This window comes from Suillus plorans (assembly GCF_016647745.1).
Source record: "Suillus plorans strain S12 chromosome Unknown HD556scaffold_2, whole genome shotgun sequence".
Classification (NCBI taxonomy): Eukaryota; Fungi; Basidiomycota; class Agaricomycetes; order Boletales; family Suillaceae; genus Suillus; species Suillus plorans.
Window position 1 is genome coordinate 1355245 of NW_024537386.1, and position 15955 is coordinate 1371199.

Below are 15955 nucleotides of genomic sequence, written 5' to 3' on the forward strand. Positions count from 1 at the left end.
GGAGGGAAAGCTGTTTGAAGGAATGGTATGAATTTATCCAAAAGACTGTCATCTTGGAGCTACTCCGTGAACATACTCTCACTGTCCAAACCTATTGGCGCTCAAATAGAATTATCGACACGGTCGCCCTGACGATTTACACAGTCTTTCGTGTGATCCAATCTCAGGCTGTTCGCTCAGGTCCCGCTGAAAACTTACTTTCCTGTTCCTCCCATAGCCTTATGCTATATGCTGCATACTTATATCCGCTGTATCTGTTGTACTTGCTCACGCTTCTCCCGCAGGCTCCTCCGCTGCTAGCCAGCGACTTGAACTCTAGCCTCTTAGACTGAACTCGGTTTTCAGAGAGCCAACTGCCAACTGCTTCTGTTCAGTGTACTCACTTTTCTGGACATCAGAACAATGTCTCACTTTGCTAGCCACCCGTACCATACCATGCCAACTATTCATTCCTCCCAGAATAATCATCCACTTCCTCTCAGCCCACCGGAGACCGATCAAGAATCTCTACCGGTTCAACTGCCACAGGCTTCTCTCGTCGCTGGCGCAGAGCTGGAACAGCTGGGGCATTCTGCTTTGAGTTTTCCTGAGCGTTCTAGATTCCAATCTCGCAGGACGTCCACTCTGCCGTACCAGAACTCGGGAGGAGTGCGTGAAAACCGCGACCGAACCCCTTCACGGGCCTCAAAGTCCTTGATCGTTGTTCTTCCTCCATCAGACTTTCCTATGGATCATGGTCAACTAGGCAACATGTTGTCCATGGGACCTCGTCACCGTATATCTCAAGGGATCCTCATGCCCCTATTTCCTACGGTTGGTATCTGACTACCGAATAATGAGTGTTCTAACTTTGGGATCAGATGTACGGGCAGCTCACTGCAATCGCACGGGAGTTCAATTTTCCGAGCACCGTAGGCTTGTGTCTCTACCATCATATCACTGAAAATGGTATCACCATGACGCCGCGCATCTCTGACGATGCCTGGCAGTACCTATGGGCGCATCTCATCGAGTCACGTAACGGCTCCCAACAACTACCCATCGGTGGTCGCGTAGAATTTGATATTGATCTCAACAAAGCCCGCTGGTTCGATGCCTGGCTTGCCGGCACACTGCGCGACGACACCGTTGTTCCTGCTCCACAGTCCCATGCATCTATACTGCACTTACGTGGAGATAGTAAGACTACATTTGCAGAGGAACACATTGCGAATGAAGACCGCTGGGAAAATCAGACCAATCAGTCGAACTCAAGGCCTACAGCTATCCGCCAGGCACCCAAGAAACTCTCCCTCGTCGATCGGCTAGATTCCACTGCGCTCCAGGATTCGTACAAAGCATCGCAGGCAACTTCTCTACCTCTAAACCATGTTGCGCATCAACTGTCTCCCATCCCACAGTCTGCGGTTCCGCAGGTGTCGAAAGCTGAGCTTCGTCGGCGTGTTAATTCATGGCGAGCGAGCGCATCCTTAGATCCTGCATCAATGACAGAGTCATACCAGCCTATCCCTGATGCTACATTGGGCGCTGCGGCGATCCAGCCTACGGATGAGTACCCCTTGGAGGTAGAGGCAGGAGCCCAAGAGCCCCTGAATTTGGCAGACTATGCCTGGTCCGTCACATCCGCTGGGCCACTTAGTCCGCCTCTGGATTCTCCATCGTCTTCCTACCGTCTTCCCTCTGTTCATCTTGATCGTCGCATACAGGAATCTGTGCTGTTGACACCGATTACAGCAACTAGTTGGGGACCTCTGGATGATGATTGGCTTTCAGATGTGTCAAGCATCGCTCGTTTACCTTCGCCTGACATTGGTAGACGTATGCTTGAGAGCGCACCACTCACCCCCGCCACGGCCACTAGTTGGGGGCCTGCTGACGATTGGCGGTCAGATGTGTCCAGTGTTGATCGCTTGCCGTCCCCAGACATCGCTCACCGAATACTGGAAGATGCTTTAGCGAGTCCAGCCTCTGAAGGTCCAGTTTCCGAGGTTAGAAACGTATCACCTGCAGAGGAGTCATACAGCCCATGGGCGAGCATGTCTGCTTCATTGTCTTCATGGTTCGATGTTTCAAAAGTGGCGACACTTCCATCAACTACTTATAATCCTTGGGCTGGAATGCCATGGGTTCAAGTTTGGCCTTGGTCCGAACTTGAGAGTGCGGTGTCTGGGCTTTCTTATAGCCCATGGGCCATCGTGCCTGCCATCCGAGCATGGCCTTGGTTCGATATTCACGCTTCCAAGGACAATGGAGACCTAGAGTTGCAGCGTAGCACCTCTTCAAATCCCTGGGTTGGCATGCCCTGGTTCAATGTTGGACCGTGGCATGAAGTTGACGGTGTACAGCCTAGAAATTCCATGGTCATCTCGCTCAGTCGACAAGGAGGGTTGAAATCTGAATATCCTAGTCTAGACATATGTGAGCCGTCGTTGCTCGTGATTAATGAGTGATTGCTGACTTTTCAATAGACCCAGCTTCCTATCCTTATTTCGATATTTATCCTGCTTGCGAGGTGAACAGCAGCCTCAGCAGCGCTAGAGGTTATCCCATACTTGAAATTTGTGAGTTATCGTATTGACTAGGTTTTAGGGAAATGCTCAGCCCGAACAATAGATCCTGCAGTTTATCCTCATTTTAACTTATATCCTTCGATTGCATGCTCAGTTATTACTTCTGCTGAAAAGACGGCCGCCTCTCAACCAAAAAAATCTGTCATTGTGGAACTTGCTCCAGTTTACCCCCTATTTAATCTTTGTGAGTGGTCGTTGGCGTCACACTTTTTTCTGGGCTGACTGTTTTTAGACCCGCCTCTTTACCCGTATAACCTCAGTTCGATTTATCCGGCACCGGCCGTTGAATTATTTTCATCTGTGGTGCTCCCCAGTAGCTATCCGTGGTTGATTATATGTGAGTTATCTTGCGCCTTTTTTTGAACGGGGTCTAACGCGTGCTAGATCCTCCTGTTTACCCTCATGTGAACCCGTATCCACAAGTCAGTGCTGAGGTGGCTGGACCCCGGCGAGCAAAAGACGAGATTGCGCAGCCCGTTCAAGTAAAACTTGGGCCACGATATCCTGTTTTCGATATCTGTATGTGGAACAAGCGTGCGTTGGTTACTGGTTTGTATCTCATTGTCCCCTAGATCCTGCAGGCTATCCGTGGAGCCTGAAAACAGTATATCCCCCAACCGAAGTCGAAGATGCCTCTGAAATCACTATCCGCTTGTCATCGCGCTATCCATGGCTGGACATCTGTGAGTCCCCCAGTATTTTTCGTAACGAGTCACCCTGACTGGCGCGTTAGATCCCTCGGTTTACCCTTTTGTTGAGCCATATCCGACGTTAAATAAGACGTGCGAAAGCCCTATGAGCATATCTCAGACTCACTACAAGTCGGAATGTGTGAAAATCAGCTTAGCTAGGTATTACCCGTCATTCGATTTATGTAAGACCTCACCTTCACCCTCGAGTCTGATGTACTGAACCTTTCATTCTAGATCCCGCGGCATATCCACACTTTGACCTGTATCCTACCTTGCCAAAAATGAGGTCTCGAGGTTCGCAACAAGAGGCGTCTGCCAAGGTAAAGCATGAGACTCAATTTGGTGAATAGTGATTCAGAATCTTTGCTCCTTTCAGGACATTGTCGATAGCGTATCAGTTGACCTTGCGGGCGCTTACCCATACATTTGCCCTTGTGAGTTGGCTCAAGTGAAAGTGAGCAATTGCCCGATACTTAATTTGCTTCACGTAGATCCTCCCGCTTATCCTCACTTTGACCTGTATCCACGTGTTCAGATACATGCGTCCCGTGATGAAAAGGATCTGATGACCAGCAAGTTCTACATTATGTCCTACTACTCGCTTTCTCACAAAGTACGCAGATCCTGCTGTGTATCCGCACTTCGATCTGTATCCCGCCCGTACAGCAGAGTTAGTGAGTCGGGAGGAAGATATGAGCGACGGCAAGTTCTACGTTCCAGAGTATCCCTTCCTTGTCGTTTGTGAGTTCTACATTTCATTTTTCTCAGTCATCTTCTCATAGCGCATGTAGATCCTCATGTATACCCTCACTTCAATTTGTATCCCGCCCGCGCGGCAGAACCAGCGAGTTGGGAGGAGGATATAACCAACAACGAGCTTTTCGTTTCGAGTAACATGTATCCCTTCTTGGTCATTTGTGAGTTCTACATGATGTCCTCTTACTCGCTTTCTCACCAAGTACGCAGATCCCGCTGTGTATCCGCACTTCGATCTGTATCCTGCCCGTGCGGCAGAATTAGCAAGTCGGGAGGAAGAGACGACCAGCGACAAGTGCTCCGTTCTAGAGTATCCCTTCCTTGTCATCTGTGAGTTCTACATTCAGGTTTCTTAGCCATCTTATAGTGTATGCAGATGCTGCTGTGTATCCGCACTTCGATCTGTATCCTGCCCGCGCGGCAGAACTAGCGAGTCGGGAGGAGGACATTACTAACAACAAGTTTTTCATTTCGAACAGCACGTACCCCTTCTTGGTCATTTGTGAGTTTTACATTATGTCCTCTTACTTGCTTTCTCACGGAGTACGTAGATCCTGCTGTGTACCCCCACTTCGATCTGTATCCCGCCCGTGCGGCAGAATTAACGAGTCGGGGGGAGGATATAACCAATGGCAAGTTCTCTGTTCCAGCGTATCCCTTCCTTGTCGTTTGTGAGTTCCACATTCAGTTTTTTCTTAGCCATCTTCTCATAGTGTATGTAGATCCTGCCGTGTATCCGCACTTCGATCTGTATCCCGCCCGCGCGGCAGAATTAGCGAGTCGAGAGGCAGACATAACTAACAGCAAGCCTTCCGTTTCGAGTAGCACGTACCCCTTCTTGGTCATTTGTAAGTTCTACATCATGTTTTTCTCCCTTCTCTTCTCACAGAGCATGTAGATTCTCATGTGTATCCTCACTTCAATCTGTATCCCACTCGCGCTGCAGAACTAGTGACCCGGGAAGAATCCAACATTCTTCATGTGATTGCTAGTCCATATCCCTATCTCGTGATCTGTACGCCCTTCAATTATACTGCAAATGCTACCCATACTAAATTAGCAGCAGATCCGTCTGTGTATCCCTACTTCGATCTTTATCCTGGTATCCTCTCGAGAGTTGATGCTCCTGCTGCAAGCGGAAAATCAACTGTTAGAATGGACCACGGGTACCCAGTCTTGAATATCTGTGAGTATGCGTGCCCACTCTCTTTCTGGCTTAGTTAAATTATGATTTCAGACCCTGCTGTCTACCCGCACTTGGATATTTACCCCGCGCTTGGAAAGGTAGCGCAACCATCTCAGAAGGTGACCAATATGTCAGTGCGCCCGTTATCCGCGAAAAGGCGCAGGAAGGCACACGCCGAACTACACACCGAGGTGGCACAGTCACCTGGATTTCTTGTGGCTAGGAGAAAGTCTGCAAAAACACACCATCAGCTACATGTAGAAGTTTTTGTCAACGGAGTCACTTGGACACCTAGCGGATATGTGCAAGACCTAGCACTTCCTGACAGACCACATGAAGACTCCAATCGTAGCTCGCGGCATCGAATGCACTCTGTGCATGAAATAATACCTCGACTGTCACATTCCCGCTCGGTATCCCTCTCTAACCAGGAATCGCCGACTAATCCATCGCTTCGAGAGAGACAACAACATGTGTTGCATAACGCTCCACCCATCCCCCCTCTCCGCATCAGCAGTCCAGGGGTGCCAGCTGTGTCGGAGTTCCCAATTCCTGTATCACCACCTCCATCACCTCCATCACGGTTGTCACAGGCCGTGAGATCCTTTAGATCGTCGATCATGCAGGGGCGCAATTTGACATCGACCTCAGATAACCACAACGAGAGGGCGAAATCTCCCACGAGGTCTATGTTCACTTCCTTTGATCGACGCAGCTCTATGATTCCACCACTATCTCCTCATGACCCATCAGACCGCTTGGGACGCAGTCGTGTTCAACAGGGCCTTGTTTTGCAGAGGGCTAGGGCATACGAACAATCGACTTGTATGTCATTTTCTTTCTACGTTCGCTTGGAATCAAATCTGACCATCGAATTCAAAGCTTCATCCAGGCATCATTCTCAAAGCGTGAAAGACACGCTGCCCTCACTGCTTCCCATTCCTGATTTTCCCCATGCAATAGATCTGAGTTTGAAGGCTGACATGGACAGGTCAAGTCTGTTAAAGAACGCCACTCCTTCAACCTCGTCTTGAATTGTACATGTGTTTGTTGTAATTGTACACATTAATCGAATCATATAATAATATTTGACCACTGGTTTGCGTAAATGCGAACATGTTAGATCGGCAGGGGTTGAAACGATCAGTCATGATACGGGGGAAGTTCATCTACTACAGGGTCAGGTGATGACAAAACATGACCACTGCCTGGCATTTCTGCATTGGAGGGCGGTGGAGAAGGGGATATAGTTCCTTCGCCGTTTACACTCGGACGGTGAAGGGCTCGAACTTCGCGATTGTGGCGATCGCGCTGGTCACGAAGCATCTTGGTTTTGCGGTCGTCCATGAAAGCCAGCAGGGCCTGTGATTTGATGAGGGCTGGATAACATAATACCTAGTTGTTCCAGTGACGTACATTTCGTTTGGCAGCCTCAGTGGCAGCCTTCGTTTCAGCCGCACTTGTTTGAGACCTGGCTGATTTTTTCTCAGCTAGTTCTATAGTCTCTTGTAATATTTGAGCGCCAAGGCGTAGTTCTTCGCTTTTGCGCTCATTCCAGACATAGAGGGGCTGAAATTCCTTGACCTGCAAGGAACTCGAGATAAAGCGGTGTTAGCACAGTACTGACAGGGAAGACATACCTCCGGACGAAACCCCATCTGTCCTCTCGAGATTAGATAGGTACGTACAAAAGTTATTTCGGTCAGACGCACCTCAATTGCATACTCTAGCGCACCCTTGGTTTCAATCAGGCGCCGTCTGATCATATCATTTGTCGACTTGAACTGCCGGAATTTGGGGTTTTCAGGCTCTCGTATCAGATTCTCAGAGATATTTGATAATATCTTGCGAGAAGCCCAATATCGTTAGGCTGTTCATGTATGATAATTGATGCATCCACTGCATACCTTCAAGGAAGCCATCGCCGCTTCATGGGAATTAGGCCTCAAGATTCCGGGGTCTATCAGACGTCGAAACTTCTGCCGCTGCTCATGCTGTCGAAGGAGTTCAAAACCAGAAACTGCTGGTCCTGTCATGGCACTGCGGCGTTGGGCTACTGCAGCAAGAAACTCCGGGTCAGGTGGTGAATTAGTCTCTGAAGACATCCTAGTCGATGTGGTTGGAAGCCAAGCGCAACTGGAATTTTCCCGTGACCTCTACTTCATATTTACACACACTGATAGTACTCGGCTCAGATCATCTAAGAATACAGTCAGTGCAGTACTAATGTTATCTATAGTAAAGAAAGTATTGAAGCGTTAGGTAGTGACAGTGGACAGTCTAAATCGTCTCGTGATTCTCGTTGCGCACACAGAATCTCAAAACTCTCGCAATAATCAACCCCCTCTGAAACATATCACCGTTCTTGCAAGCTTGAAGGCTGAACGTCTCTGAATATGCCGCTGCGGGGTGCTATCATCGTAGTGTGCGTGGGGGTATGCACTTGTGGTTGAATAGGAGGTGAATATGGCAGTTGGCCAAGTTTCAGTAAGCGCTAGAAGGTCAATCGACTCCTTGCTTGAGAGCACGCTACACACTAAGTCACAAACATACCATTGCTGAAAGTGTTGAGATGCGAAGCACATATATGTTTAATCAGACGTGGCCCGTGCAGTGAGAGGTGTCACTAAAGTACGAGCGGAACTTACCGAAAATATATTGAATTCGCATCCAAAGAGTAAAAATACAATGTACATAATGAAAGTCATAGCTACAGTTGGTATACAATAGAAACACTAGATCAGTCTTGATCCATTCCTTCTTCATCTGAAACCGCATCTTCATCCAATTCAGTATTCAGGTAAAGAGCGGACTGTGGTTGGAGGTGATCCAATTCATCCTCTGATGAACTTTCACTACTCCAGGCAAATTCTGATGCATTTACACCCAAACTCCTCCCGCTGGATTTGGCAGGTCTATAAGAACCTGAGAATGGTATCGGCAACGATCTTGGCCCAAGTCTCCTGAAGAATGTAGACGAGTTAGAAGTGTTTTGCCTTGGTTCATCAGCAGATGGTTCTGGCGTGGCTGTACGTGGGCTTGCAGATGAGTTTCCAGCTCCACTGTCGTCGTTGCGATCGAGGAGTTCAGATGCCCACCTGCGACGCAGCACAGGAGAACGTAAAGGGTCGGTAATATTGTTATAGTTGTTCTCATACGGTGTACTCGTCTCAGATTCGCGTGGAGCACCAGTTGTAGGGCGACCACGGCGGAAGTACCAAGCCGTGCCATTGTCTTTGAATGCACGTTCGGTGTCCGAGTCCAATGGTATTGGCGACTCGGATCTTGTACGAAGTCGAGAGCCAGTAACGGGCTCGGGGACGGCCTGACCGTTGACAGCAATATTTCGGGTGTCACCGGGAGTTGTACGGGACCGAATTTGGTCCATTGCTATGCGGACTGCCTGTCGACCCATGAGAATCTCATTTTCTATGCGAAACCGATTTTCGATCATGTGCAACTGAAGTCAACAATGAGCAAATGAGTGACATGGAACGCCAGTAGCTCCGACCTTAGGCCACGTTGCAATTTGCCCGACTTTCATCATTCGTTCGAGCTCGACCGAGTCTGGATCGCTCAAGATATGCAACCAATCCTATCATTCAATCAGCCATCAGCATCGTATTTAGAGAATGCTGTGTGGAATACACACCAAAATTCGCGTCCTCGGCCAGATTCTGAAGCCGAGTATGAGTATTATCGGATGGTCAGATGATCGGTACATACGTGACAGCCCCATCAAAACGTTGCAGAAAGACACTAGACCAGTCCTGTCCAAGCAACTGCGGAAGAAGCTCGAGATCACGAATCACCTGGTCGGAATGGTTTACTTGGAATCTACTGGCACGATCAAATAAGCATTTACTTTGAAATTCTTTGTTAGCTCTAGTTTCAGCCACTGTTCCGCCGCAGACAGAAGAAAATTGCCTCGCCACCCTGTAAACGCATGAAGCACTGACTAAAAAAAAAAATAAGATGTTCATCCCATACCCTTTCCTTTCCTGTGAGCTACCGGTTTTCCTGCCGACCCACGAGGCGCAAAGAAGAATAAATGGACATGGGGGTTCACTTGCGACACAACCGGGTGAGTAACTGGAATCATAATCAGCCGGTCATGATCGTCCAACAACAACTATCTTACCATTGAAGTACATTTTGAGAGCTTGAAGAGGAATATCAACCCTGGTTGATGTCAGAGGCGTATGAAAATATTTCGGTAGATCATGCCTGCTTACCTTAAAGACCCGTCCTTGAACTTGCTACCCCAATTCCATGGCACTACGCGGCCATCGTGGAGCTTTTGCATGAGCACAACCGGGTTGAGAATCCCGGGTACAGCTGCTGAAGCGAGTAGGGCCGTCCAAATTATCGTATCCGGCGCAGTCATGTAATTCAAGAGCTTCGTGGGGCTGAAATGAAGGTCAGCTATTTTAGACTCAAGGCCCACATGACGAGCTTACGCGTGGCGATCAGCAGGGACAACAGAAATGTTGAGAATTCGCCCGGTCCGTAGATAGGCTTCTCGAAAGGTCATGGAACCTCTTGTAAAGAATGTGCACTATAAAAAAACAAATCAAAAAAGAAACATCGGTCGAGTATGCCTGCCGACTTTACGAGCCCACACAACACTGTCAAATCTTGCACCGGTAGTCCCAAAACGCTTTATCCATACAGTAAAGGAGTCTTCACATGCTGTCAGTTTTTGGGCGAGTTCCGGAACAAGAAGAGCCTTCAGTTCCGCGTCTGTACGTGTGCACACCAGAGCGGCAACGAGACCGCCAGCAGATGTTCCGGCAATAACTCGGGGAAGCAGCCCTGCATCTAGGAAAGCTTTCACTACACCAAAATGGTCTAGAAGAGCGAGTCAATGTCAATTGCGTGGCGTAGGTTTCGACTTACAATACCCAAAAGACGCACCACCTGAGAGACACAGGGCAGATGCTCCCAGATTAGTACTAGCATTTTTGAAGAATTTCCTCTTCTCTTCAATGGAAAGCTCCGAGGACTCTCGAACGAATTGTAGTGCGCTTTGCAACTCCGTATGGTACGCTATTAAAGGGGAATTAGACCGAATGAGATATATACTGGTAGAAACTGACATTCGATTAAGTCCTTGGTACCCAAGAAAGTCTGGTATCTCAAAGGTGCGGATTAGGCTCCTATTTCAAGGATAAAACGCTTACTTCACTATAAAGCCTAAAAAAATCATGAATGGGAGTGGGATTGAGCGATATAAAAACTCACCTGGAAGACTCGACTCCTACAAAATTGCTTCGGATACACGTCTCTAACACACCGAGAACGCCGCGAACATCCTTCTTCTCTCTCAAAATCTTCAACGACCGATTCACCTGACAAGTGTCGCTTTAAGCTACTGTGTTTGATATACGGGACTTTCTTCACCTTGCGCAGAAGTTTCCAATCATAAAATGCATCCTCATCAACCTTTTTCCAGTCATTGAACATAAGGTATCTGTCGAGCATCATTGCCGTTTCCTTCCATTCCTAGAGTCGAAAGTGAGAGACTGATGCAAATGTCAAGATTCAAGACATGTGACACACCTGATACGTGCGTGCCCCACGAAGACGCTTTCGTAGAAGGCCCTTCTGTCCTCGCCCTTTGAAATTTGAATGAGCCACAAAGTGTCGGTATATTTAAGGTCAAACTTGCATGCCAGCAACCATTCTTTGGTGTTCACAAGTTGTCTAATAAGGATGTAGAACCCAAATTGAGCCGCAATGAGGATAAATATCAAAAACTGGTATAGAATAAATATTGAGAGAACTCGAAATAGGGATTGATGCTTACGAGGAGTGGCCATCGGAGCACGAGAAACGACCACTCTTGCCTCCTTCCCGGAGACTTATCCCCCTTTCGTTTTCTGGCCACAATAAGTTTGGCAGGATCAATTAACCGAGAACTGAAGCTCCATACCTCTTCACCTTCAAGTTGATTGGAGCGAAATCGGAAAGAGCGGAGACCTTCCTCACTCGAGGGCTCTGTGGCACAGGAGAGCTGGGAACGGTGTGGGGTGAAGCTGCTGATAGGGCATCATGAGCATCTAGGTCGTCCGACTGTAGGGCATCGATGAAAGCCTGTATGTGTCTGCAAAGAGTTTCCGTCAAAACTAGAACTGACAGCCAGGGCAAAGGACCAACAATTCGTTCACGTAGCCTGAATCGAGTAAATCCGCTGGCGCTTCCATCGGTCTTCTATTGCCAGCGGCGGTAAGTTGTGTGAAAGAGTCAGCGAACGGGGTCCAGGTCGTATACAGCGTACACACGGTGTGGTGCTATCTGAGCCGATAGACACGTGATCTGATTCAATCTTCATCGGTTCACCCTGTTCGTTGACCTCCATTCCCTAAACTTTTGTATACATACAATTACTTTCTCAGTTTCCTCAGTATTGAATATTACCACAGCACACCCATTTACATGCTGTTCTGTCCGACATGTGCTAATCTGCTTGTAATATCCTCGGAAACAGGCTACAATAAATGGGCGTGCAATACGTGCGCATACGAATTTCCGATCTCGAAGCAAGTGTGTATCTCGTATATTTATTATCACCGTACGGTCCTTTAATGCTAGCGTCCAGATGACTTCACGCTCGCGTATGAAACGCAAGGTGGTAGACGATGTGCTTGGGGGGGAGGAGACTTGGCGGGATGCTGATTCTACTGCAGGTTAGCCCCTTGAGGCTTGATGTAGGAATTTTGGATACTGACCTACGACCAATAGTCGCTTGTGATAAGTGTGGTCACCCACGCGCGTATTTCTATCAGCTACAGATTAGATCTGCAGATGAGCCTATGACGACGTGTGCGTTGAACGTTCAGCTTACCTCCTCTGGGATTGGACTTACGAAATGTGGGCATTGTCTTGCTTCTTGGAATCAGTTTACAGGTAAGTTTTACTAGTCAATTTGACCCTGACCTAGCCCGGTTGACAATGGTGCAGATGCGCCGGATGTGCCTACCAGTGGCGTGAAAATTAATGGTTTCTCAAAATACATGATGCTCCTGATTCTAAATATTTCCGCCAAGCGGGTGCTTTAACTTGAGTGAAGGCTTCTCTAATTTCACGCGTACCCCAGATTCTACAGGATTCTAGTTGTTTCAGTTGCATTTTAAGGGTGACACGTTCGTTTGACACCTGGGCCTGATCAATCTTATGTTCCAGCCGTCATGGGCTTTGATCGTCGCTACTCTTACTAGAGTAGCAAAATGTTATCATCATCTCGTTGCCGCCATGGAAATCATTCCGTGCCCCGAATGACCGCAGCATTTTCTAGTCCAGTTGGTTGGATCAGGAAGTTTGCTGTCTCCGCCCGCAGGCCGCAGCACAGAGCCCTGATTGGTTCGGCATCATTCGCCTATCTGATCGCGCAATGCCAGAATCCGATTGCGGGAGATAAGATCGATAAGATTTCCCGGGTATTGACCGCCGGATATTGCTAAGGTACTCCATTCATCAAAGAATGAGGCTATTGTTCGTCCCCCAGACATCTCATGTGATCTTTGACACTGCCCATCATATCCATATACTCCGCTTTTGGTTTCATAGAACCTTCTAAAGGAGTCCAAAGGTATATAAACCCATCTTACACTCACCCTTCTGCATTCACTCACTCACTCACTCCTACATACAATCATGGGTTTCCTCGACGCCTTCTCTTCTTCCCAGAATCAGTACGACAACGTTCGTTTCTCTATTACTTCATAAACAACACATCTTCAATGATACATTTACAGTTCCAAAGCGATGATGCACCTCACCAAGCTAGCTTGAGCCACGAACTCCTTGGCGGTGCCGTTGCGTTCGAAGTAAGCTCAGTCTTTCTCTGCCATAATCAGTTCTCATGTTGGATATCAGGCTGCAAAGGCTTACGAAGATCACTGTGCCAAGAATGGCAAGCCCCAAAGCCACGCTTTGGCTAAGGAACTTTTGTAAGTCGTGCCAGACACATACATCTCGCATTGCTCATGTAGTATTTAGCGCCGGTTTCGCCGGGGCTGCGGTTGACCGCCTGGTCGAGACCAAGGGTGTATGTACTTAGTTATTGGAATTACACGCTCTGACAAAACACTGGAACAGGCTGACGCGTGGTCTGCGCACCAGAAACAGAGAGCGCAATCGCATGGTATGGATTTTATTTGTCACATCGTGATCCATTTTGACGACAAGTTACTTGAAGCTCAAGAGCAGATCCAGGAAACATTCACCGAAGATGTTTACGAGCAGAACTACTAGATATACTACGTGTCAAATAACCTGTATAGCCATGCAAGGCATTTCAATTTCATGGACGAACCATTTCGTATATACAATGCTAGTGGGAATACATGCACAACAACCACAGATCCTCGATTGATCCATACTCTAAATGGCGAATAAAGCTATGCAGCCACGTCACAAACTCATTGCGCTTTTGTGAGCCACTTCTTTAAGCTCGTTTTACCCATCTTGTCGACTGCCCTTTTGACATCATCCCAGGTCAAAGCACTTCGATATCGAGCGAATCCTGGAGCGATGCTCGTAGACGAGGCGGCTACGCATATGAATATTTTTTCACCAATCAGGTGCTCGAACCCCTGGATTGTGTTGAACTTCAGCAACTAAAAATAGGTTGATAAGAATTCTGAACGCACCCTCATCAGAACTTCCCGGGTACACCGGGACACGCCAATGCTTCCTCCGGCAACCTGGATCGGGGCCGCTGCCGAAGCACGGTATTGTTCACGGAAAGCGTCGTAAAGCATCTCGAAGGTTACTGCGTCATGGCCAGCAGTATGAGCATGCACGGCAGCTATAAGAAGACAGATCGAGGGGTACGGCAATGCTGGTAGAGGGGTCAGCTGAAACCTTCATGCCAGGGGAAATAAATCAACGCACTGCTTAAGTGAGGGAATGGATCACGTATACGTTGTGCATGTACTGCTGATGAGAGCTGCGCACAAGTGGGAAACGGAGACGAAGGAGCTAGTGCAGCGACAATACCAACCTACTCAATGGTCAGAAAAGCTCCCGAGCTAGCCACCCATGCGTCGCACCAAGATTCGTTGAAGGACCCTAATGTCGTGCGTAACAGCAACAGTTTCTTGAATTTGTTCGAGCACTTTCCGATCTGCGATAAAACTGTCGATAGCCAGGGTCCATAACAGCTCCCACTCTTCCTCGGGGGTTTCAATTCGGGCCCGTAACACTCGTTCTATAAGCTTCATCCAAAATGACAGCTCTATCGGAGCAGCGGTACGTAACATCCGCCCAGAGAACCTGCTCTTGACCCGTTTCTCCAAAAGGTTGATTGTATCTATCCTGGTACTTACCCCAATGACTGCAATGCCATTGTGTCCTTGACCGACTCTACAGCTTTGCGCGGTATCCAGTAAGCAGTAAAGGAGTGCCTGCCGAGCATGTAGCGCGAAGAGGTCGAAGGCGTCTAAAATGACTACCACTGGCTGCGAAAGCGTGGTCAAGGCTGATACCAACGTGGGGAGATGGGACGGGGGAGGGATGTCGATGCTTGGGCCGGCATCCAGGAAAGGATTGCCATCATCATCTTGGTCATCGTCATTATTAAGTTCACCGAGGTAGGTTTTGCCTGTTTGGAGAGAGAGTTGTCGCGCGATCTCTCGAAGTGCGAGGTGATCGTTTAGTTCGGTATGACCCGAAAGCCTGATAACAATCGGAGTCTGGTTCAGGGATGCGATAGCTCGATCTACAATCTTGAAACATTGGCTTTAATAGGTTAGACGACGGGAAGATGTGGGCAGCTTACAGCAGTCTTTCCGCTGCCACGTGGTCCTAGGACAAAACAACTATTGCCCTCCCCACGAGTGACAGTTCCTGCAAGCAGATCCTTTAGTTGCTGGGAGGCTATCATGTTGGTAAGGCCAAGACTAGCGTCCTCGTCGAATTCCATACTACATTTTTGTAGTTCCAATAGCATAGCGCGCTTCTGTAGACGGAGGCATATGCCGAGATGAGAGGGGAGATTACGAGGAATGCGAGAAGGTGACTGAGGTCTAGAAGCTGCAGGTTGATCTTTCTTGGCGGGCGTCGGCTGTAGCCTGTCCCTACTCGTCGCATTCGGAAGTTGATTGATTCGTTGAGGTGAGGTCCTTGGAAGCAGGTCATTCTGAGGGGCTGAAGGACGGCTTGACGATGGAACAGCTAGTTCTGGTACGTGATATACAACACCCGTGTTTGTGGTAGGTGTCTTAGCAGGGGGTTGTCGCGTATTAGGCGCAGGTGAGGCCGTAAAGGCAAGCTTCAAGTTTGGGAATGATCTAGGTGTCGTAATTTCTACAGAATGCAGAAGGACGCGTCCAACGTGAGATCTGGGCGGGGGCGTTGTGCAATTGACTGGCAGTTTGGGGGGAGACAGATTCAGCTCGTCTGCGTCAGAGTTTTCAGGTTCTCCCTGTTTGTGAGAACTCGTTATCGAGTCGACATTCTGCTTTCCATTCCTTTTTGAAGGTGACGAAGTGTCGGTCTTCTTGAGGGGCGACTGCCTGGCAGCCGGCTGTGTCATGCGGGTTCGTGAGGGGCGTGCAGATTGCACTGTCCCATCCAGTTGTAAATCAGCTTGGAAGCTTTTGCTACCCTGCTGAATAACTTTCTTCGGAGAGTTACTAGACTTGGACCGAGCTGCTGGTGCAGCGAGTCCAGAATTGTTCTGTCGAGCGTTGGCTCTGGTGACGCGCTTTGGAGAAGAAGCCTCAGTGACAGCGTCGGTGTCCTCA

The 15955-nt window shown here is 48.5% G+C and overlaps 6 protein-coding genes across 6 annotated transcripts; 3 read left to right on the forward strand and 3 right to left on the reverse strand.

Annotated features, from left to right (window-relative positions):
- Nucleotides 1–435: 435 nt before the first annotated feature.
- HD556DRAFT_1224501 (uncharacterized protein) lies at nucleotides 436–6238 on the forward strand (the record flags this gene model as incomplete). The annotated part of the gene is made up of 12 exons (XM_041296958.1): nucleotides 436–813; nucleotides 861–2268; nucleotides 2383–2418; nucleotides 2469–2561; nucleotides 2614–2754; nucleotides 2803–2907; nucleotides 2955–3089; nucleotides 4054–4179; nucleotides 4229–4348; nucleotides 4741–4866; nucleotides 5085–5204; nucleotides 5256–6238. The coding sequence occupies 12 exons, from the start codon at nucleotides 436–438 to the stop codon at nucleotides 6236–6238; spliced, it is 3771 nt and encodes a 1256-aa protein (XP_041167243.1).
- A 54-nt stretch (nucleotides 6239–6292) lies between these two features.
- On the reverse strand, nucleotides 6293–7626 carry HD556DRAFT_338272 (uncharacterized protein). The gene is made up of 5 exons (XM_041310317.1): nucleotides 7112–7626; nucleotides 6917–7048; nucleotides 6845–6862; nucleotides 6621–6788; nucleotides 6293–6566 (listed from the first exon to the last, which is right to left on the reverse strand). Exons 1-5 carry the CDS (start codon nucleotides 7307–7309, stop codon nucleotides 6348–6350), a joined length of 735 nt encoding a protein of 244 aa, XP_041167244.1. The 5' UTR covers nucleotides 7310–7626; the 3' UTR covers nucleotides 6293–6347.
- A 318-nt stretch (nucleotides 7627–7944) lies between these two features.
- HD556DRAFT_1470294 (acyl transferase/acyl hydrolase/lysophospholipase) lies at nucleotides 7945–11705 on the reverse strand (the record flags this gene model as incomplete). The annotated part of the gene is made up of 19 exons (XM_041308427.1): nucleotides 11364–11705; nucleotides 11140–11310; nucleotides 11014–11086; nucleotides 10787–10963; nucleotides 10608–10709; nucleotides 10449–10555; nucleotides 10388–10400; nucleotides 10304–10334; nucleotides 10104–10253; nucleotides 9814–10055; nucleotides 9665–9762; nucleotides 9440–9613; nucleotides 9346–9386; nucleotides 9217–9296; nucleotides 9070–9162; nucleotides 8931–9016; nucleotides 8857–8881; nucleotides 8716–8799; nucleotides 7945–8664 (listed from the first exon to the last, which is right to left on the reverse strand). The coding sequence occupies exons 1-19, from the start codon at nucleotides 11408–11410 to the stop codon at nucleotides 7945–7947; spliced, it is 2514 nt and encodes an 837-aa protein (XP_041167245.1). The 5' UTR covers nucleotides 11411–11705.
- On the forward strand, nucleotides 11643–12204 carry HD556DRAFT_1225584 (uncharacterized protein; the record flags this gene model as incomplete). Its single annotated transcript, XM_041297024.1, has 4 exons — nucleotides 11643–11750; nucleotides 11806–11893; nucleotides 11949–12033; nucleotides 12168–12204. The coding sequence occupies 4 exons, from the start codon at nucleotides 11643–11645 to the stop codon at nucleotides 12202–12204; spliced, it is 318 nt and encodes a 105-aa protein (XP_041167246.1).
- Nucleotides 12205–12809: 605 nt separating this feature from the next.
- On the forward strand, nucleotides 12810–13631 carry HD556DRAFT_1323998 (uncharacterized protein). Its single transcript, XM_041301460.1, has 6 exons — nucleotides 12810–12908; nucleotides 12962–13033; nucleotides 13083–13156; nucleotides 13206–13254; nucleotides 13305–13350; nucleotides 13405–13631. The coding sequence occupies exons 1-6, from the start codon at nucleotides 12861–12863 to the stop codon at nucleotides 13458–13460; spliced, it is 345 nt and encodes a 114-aa protein (XP_041167247.1). The 5' UTR covers nucleotides 12810–12860; the 3' UTR covers nucleotides 13461–13631.
- HD556DRAFT_1428802 (origin recognition complex subunit 4 C-terminus-domain-containing protein) lies at nucleotides 13628–15093 on the reverse strand (the record flags this gene model as incomplete). Its single annotated transcript, XM_041304750.1, has 5 exons — nucleotides 13628–13801; nucleotides 13859–14049; nucleotides 14103–14211; nucleotides 14261–14935; nucleotides 14989–15093. 5 exons carry the CDS (start codon nucleotides 15091–15093, stop codon nucleotides 13628–13630), a joined length of 1254 nt encoding a protein of 417 aa, XP_041167248.1.
- Nucleotides 15094–15955: the final 862 nt, after the last annotated feature.